The 6,087-nt window shown below is 37.8% G+C and overlaps 1 protein-coding gene across 4 annotated transcripts in view; it reads right to left on the bottom strand.

Moving 5' to 3' along the window:
• Nucleotides 1-2,372: 2,372 nt before the first annotated feature.
• Nucleotides 2,373-6,087, bottom strand: part of LOC102672540 (BTB/POZ domain-containing protein kctd15-like) — a 42,533-nt gene continuing 38,818 nt past the window's right edge. For all 4 annotated transcript variants that reach the window (XM_031511933.1, XM_006618668.2, XM_031511932.1 and 1 more), the window contains exons 4-5: nt 5,325-5,530; nt 2,373-4,690 (exon numbers count right to left, since the gene is read on the bottom strand). In XM_031511933.1, the coding sequence (XP_031367793.1) occupies nt 4,182-4,690; nt 5,325-5,530 (715 nt within the window). In that variant the 3' untranslated portion in view covers nt 2,373-4,181. The remainder of the gene's footprint in view (nt 4,691-5,324; nt 5,531-6,087) is intronic.

Here is a 6,087-nt window from a genome sequence, read left to right on the forward strand (position 1 = left end):
ACTATGATATTTTTACAAATTGTAATTGGATAAGTCGTAACCGAGAGATAATAAAACACGAGAATAAGTTTCACCAAAGAATAGCCCGAATTGTTTATTCTTAGGTTACTAACTTTCTTTTTTTTCTTTTTCGTTCAAAAAAAGTCTAATTTTTATGCGTGACATAAAAATTATTGAGTTTTTGCGAATAGGAATATAGAAATTTCTATTTTGCATGGTTACATGGTTCAATTTCTAGATATATTTTTCACAAAACTATGAAAATTCATAAAGTTTCGGGCTGTTAAATCTAAAAATCTAAAAAATTAAATGATATAAATATTAAAAGTATTATAGTATATTCGAGTAAATGTTATTTTTATCGTATCATTTTTATCTGAATTTTATCATTTATATTTAAGATATCATGTTAACAAAAAAATATTTAACATATGTTTATTATCGAATAATATTCTTTGAAATTGGATTAAAAATCCCATCAGAAAAATTGTAATAATCTTTACAACAATTAAAACTTGCAAAACTTTTACATCGTTTAATGAAAAATCGCGAAAATACGTGGCAAAAAGATCGATTATATAATAATATATACAAGCGTGTTAAAATATACATCGGATTGTGATTATTCATCATTCGATCATTCCAAATAATGTTCGATATGGCGTTGTATTTAAAAAAATCACTAAACAATCGAATACCAGCGCATTTATTTTAATCACGATCATAAATTTTTTTTCTCAATTGTATCTTTAAAATTGATTGTCAAAGATAGTTCTTCCGTACTACAAATATAGTTTTGGTTTCCCTAAATAAATTCTATTATTTAAATATACAAAATTTACTTTTGCGATGTAAGAAAGTAATAGAACAAAAAAATATTAAAAAATATAGATATAATATATTTAGAAAATAAATAAAGCAATAAGATGGTGACGAAAGAACAAAGAGAATTAAAGCAATTTTACCTTTAAAATGATTAAAAATTTGCAATGTTATGAAATTATGGCGATTTTTGCGTATAGCAAAAAGAGATGATATCATGAAAAATATTGCTCGCTCAGCCTTGATGCAGATATTGGTAGAGAATTGCGTACCAGCGTATCCTCGAATTTCAAGCCCGTCTTCCATGTTGACGCCAAAGGCTACTTCGCCTCGTGTCGTGTATTGAAGGACCTGGGACTGAGATGGCCCTGAGGCGATCCAGAAATGGAATATAATCAACATCGGAGCTCGACAGAGACGGAGAACATTGGAGCGGGTGGTAAAATGTGCAATAGCTAGCGAGAGGGGAAGTAAGGATTTAAGAAACGAGGAGAATAGAGAGGAAAAGAGAAAAAGAGAGGAGGAGGAAGGGAAAGAGTAGAAGGAAAAAGACGCACGATCGAGACAAAGAAAAAAGATGCTTATGAATATAGAGGAGGATAGAAGAAGTAGAGTTTTCGGTATGACAAAAAAAAGAAAGGATTATAAAAGAATTATAAAAGAGGAGGGGGAGGAAGAAAAAATATAAAAGATGGAAGAAGGAAAAATACAGTGCGGAAAATGATAGAGAGAAAAGAGAGAAGGAGTTTTGTGGGGAAAAAGAGGGGGTTGTAAAGAGAATGACGGAAACAATAAGATAGAATGGACGAAAAGATAAAGGAAGGAGGAAAATAGAAGCGCGGATGAGAGAATGAGAAGCGAAGCGAGAACGGTCGAGAGCGAGATAGTCGGGAGAGAGGGTCGAAGCGGAACGTTGGGCTCTTCGCTCACCAGGTTCGAGGGATGACAGCCCGCGGCCCATGCTACCCCGGGGCGTCGCGGATATTGAGTTCACGGTAACCATGGAAACGGGGCCCGAGGCAATGACGTTTGTGCGCTTTATCCCTTATTCCCGCGGTTACGTGATCAACGCGGTTCCGAGCTCTTTTGCTCTCTCCTGCTTCTCTCCTCCTCTTCCTCCGTCTCTTCCTCTTCTCGTTCCTCCGCATATCGCCTTATTTCTCTCTTTATCCTAATATTACGAAGGATCTATTGTTAGATGGATTTATAAATCTGGTTATTACCATTGTTCTCCTCTCTTCGTTCCTTGCTAATTACCAGAGACAGAGATTTTCTCTCGAAAATTATCGAAAAATTGGATGGTTCGTTGAATGGTACAGAATGGATTGCAGGATTATTTAAAAAACGAAATTCGTTGATTCGAGGATGCGACTTTTTTATCACCGTTATTTTTATCTTTTGTCCTCGTTGCGTTTAAAAGTGATCGGATCGATGGAAAGTCATCGGAGCGAAAGGTCAACGCGTAGGATGCACGAGTTACTCACAATCAGGTGGAAAAGTCGAAATCAGATATCGCGTAACCAATTTTCAACATATTCCAGATTTTTCTGTCGGAACGTTATGAAAACTGCATTGTCCGACTAATGGTTTTATTCCATTTGGTTGCTTTGCCAGATTTTATTTTTGCTTTCGGACCAAACGCAGCAACTCTCGTCGCGACAATTTTCCTCCCTCGTATCTTGTACGTGTGCAGGTCGATACAAAAAACAGTAGTTATATTTAAATAATATTCGGTGTTTCTTTCATATTAGTTTCGCCTATTAAGTAGAATATTAAATGATAATTTCTGTGGAAGGGAAAGTGATTAATTTATACGAAATAAATAATGATCGTTTCTACTAGTTCAATTTATAAACGTTTTATTAAATCAATCGAAACGATAATTATCGTAGCGATAAGTGTGTTTCCTATCGAGAATTAGAAAGTATTTCTTTTTTAACGCGTTAAAAATAATCGAGACAAATGAGATGATTTTAGCGAAGTCTCGAATTAAAATAAACCTATGAATTGTTCTCTTCTTTTTTTATTTCCCCTTTTTTAACGTTATTCGTCTTGTTTCTCTTCCATTCGAAACCCATTTTTATCTTAGTTCATCAATTAGAAACACAGCTTAAGCCGATGAGATCAACGCGAATTATTTCGTTGTCCGAATGTTCCGCATTTAGATATCGACAATTTAAGTACATAGAATAATTATATTTATATTTATATTTATATATATATATATATATCGATATAGATACACGTTTATTCGCGGTATTTACAGTAATTAGTATGGCATTTAAATACATATAGATACACCTTATTAAATAAAAGCAAAGTAAGGAGCGGCTTACCAATACTTATATGCATAAGTGGGTCACGAGCATGCGTGATGATACGTTCGACGAATGCATAACTGCGAAAATTACGTTTGTTGGCTCGATTTTTTTTTAGAAAGAATCGTTGAACGGTGATTCTTATAATTTTCGTTACGTTATGCACGGTCGAACATTCTATAACTTAAATACGCATAACTCAAGGCACTCGATTTGTCAAATATTCGGAATTATCGAATAAAATTTAGCGTAAATTAAGTTCGATTACATTCCAAATGATTTCCAAAAATACGATGGCTAATCTCTCTTCTATTTTCCACGCGTAACTCGTATCAGAATTGAAATACAATCGATTTTATCGACTCGTAAGTAGCACACAAGTTATAAACATAAACATTTCCATAAAATCGAACCGCGATTGGAAAATCTGGACGAAAATCGAAACCTTTGATCAAGAATATACCCTGCGAATTTCTTTCACATAATTACCCCTTTTTCGCTCTCATATTATTCTTTAATAACTACGAACTCTCGAACAATCTCACGATCAACGAGCGCAAATATTTCACACTAATAGCTCCCTACAAACCAATAATAAAATCCGAAAATTATATCACAGAATGTATACAAACTAATTGCAAAAAATAAATGAAATTTTTACCTTCGATACATTTGTCTTTCATTATTTATCTCTCCTTTTATCTTTTACCATTAATCGATCATCCCAATATAATTTAAAAAAAATTAGAGAAAGAACAGAATGGGAAGGAGGGGAGCCGCTGAGTATCCCGAATGAGTAATTAAATATACGCGTTATCCCTGACCGAAGGATCGACGAAATCACGATATCTCATCTGAAACGACGACAGTTTCAAATCACCTCCGGTGTTCCGTTCGCAACGAGAGAAGGGAACACCGATCGTTCATCGTTCGTGAACGCAGTCTTCTGAATAAATGTGGATAAGCTCACTCGGGATCGTGGTCGCGTTGAAGGCAGCGCACCATCCTCGAGCTGGTCTTTCGCTGGTGCGCGGTGTTCCGTCAAGTGTTGACGGCTTGTCGAACGAACAGGTATTCCGAGAATTGTTGCCCCTCCACCCCTCCGCCGTTGCTCGCGACCACGCGAAATCCTGCGTTCAGAAGCCTGGTGATGGCCTGCACGGAGTTGAGCTTGCAGTAACCGTTCAAGGGGAATCTGATGACGTGGCGGGCGTCCTGTTGGTGCCAGGCGACCCCTGATCGGGCGTCGATCACCGCCTGCGTCGTTTCCGGAAACACCTCGTCGAGGAGAGCTCGACCGCCCGAGAGCATCACCCGTTCGCCGAGGTCCGGGCTCACGTGGAGGGCGACGCACTCGTAATTGCAATTTCCCTCGTTGCCGCGGATTTTCTCGGAATCCCGGTTGCTCGGCACCGTCGTGCACCCTGTGCCGCGATTTCCTAGTTGATTGGCCGGCGGGGGGCTCGGGGACGAGGAGGACATGGTCGTCGTGCCCGTGGAACCGTTCTTTATCCGCTCCTTTTTCATTTGCTCCAATTGCCTGCACATCGCTGCAAGAGAATGAGTAGAGAGATGAGTTTGTCGCGCGGCACGCGGATGGAAGGAGAGAGGAAGAGGTATCGTGTGATCGAGGTTAACGTTTCTATAAAAAAAAAATTTTCCTTTTTTCTGTCTCACAATCGAATTTGTGAATATTTGATTAAAATATCATTTAACGCTTCTGTTTACGTAGTGCAAAACGTGGATCGACGAGACCTGATCGAACGATATATCGAGATTTTCGCGAGCGCGCCGTGATCTTTCGTTTATCGAGAGTATTTTAATACGATCTTTCCCCATAACGCTTCCCCTGCTGTATTAATAGTTTAATGGGAGGAAAAATGAATCGAGATTCCGATTAGGGATTCAGATTACGCGATTTATCGCCGTTTCGAATCATGATCTCTCCTTCTTTCTTTACAGAAGTTAAAGGAAGTTTGGTGTTCGACGAGCATGTGCTGATTTTGAAGTAGATTATTAACGAGATTATTAAGTAATAATTACAAGGTTCACGGGAATTTGAATATTTTCTTCTTAACTCTTAACTCAAGGTATCCCTTCCTTTTAAAATCGATGCCCGATTGAATGAAAATTGAAGCGTATCTATCGCGGGGTTAGGGGATCGAGGGGATGAATTTCTCTTACGCGCGATGTCGAAGTATCGCGCTTCTTCCAGCAGGAGATCCAGATCTGCGAAGTTGTCCGGTATCAGGAGACGGGAGTTTCTCATGAAGTTTAGGATGTGTCTGAACATGCCGCCGTCCCTGTCGATGAAGTAGTGTTGCTTCAGGGAGTCCAGCACGATGGGGATGCTGCCGTTGAATAATTTTGCCAATCTCGACTCTGGATACCTGAAGAAAATAGTGTGTACTTTTAGAAACAATATTTAATATGTATTCTTAATAAGCTAAACGAGGAAATCGCAAAGTGACTTTTTTTATTCGCGATTTATTATTGAAAATATTATTGGAAATATATTTCACCAAATTCATAGGAATTATTATTTAATTATTGTATTATTAAGTATTGGAAATATATTTCACCAAATATTCATACGAATATTTGAGAGAGATTAATTGTAATGATTCGTTCCGGTTTCGTTACACGAAAAAAGATAAATGTTCGAAAATATGAAAATATCACGGTGACACGATTGTTCTGGATTCGAAATCTGGTTACCTTTAATTTCACGATTAAAACGATGTCGTTTTTAACCACGTACACGGTCACGGTTTGTTATATCGCTTGTTGTTAAATCTCGTTGATCGGCTCGCTCGATAAATCGTTGACCAGTTTTACTTAAGGGTATACATACTCGTGTACACAGCCCGGTTCTTGGTCACCGATGGTTATAAATTACGCTTTCTTATTGAAGAAGTCGCGTTGAGGCGAGGCAGGTGCCGATATT

The sequence above is a fragment of the Apis dorsata genome, unplaced genomic scaffold (assembly GCF_000469605.1).
Source record: "Apis dorsata unplaced genomic scaffold, Apis dorsata 1.3 scaffold_365, whole genome shotgun sequence".
NCBI lineage: Eukaryota > Metazoa > Arthropoda > Insecta > Hymenoptera > Apidae > Apis > Apis dorsata.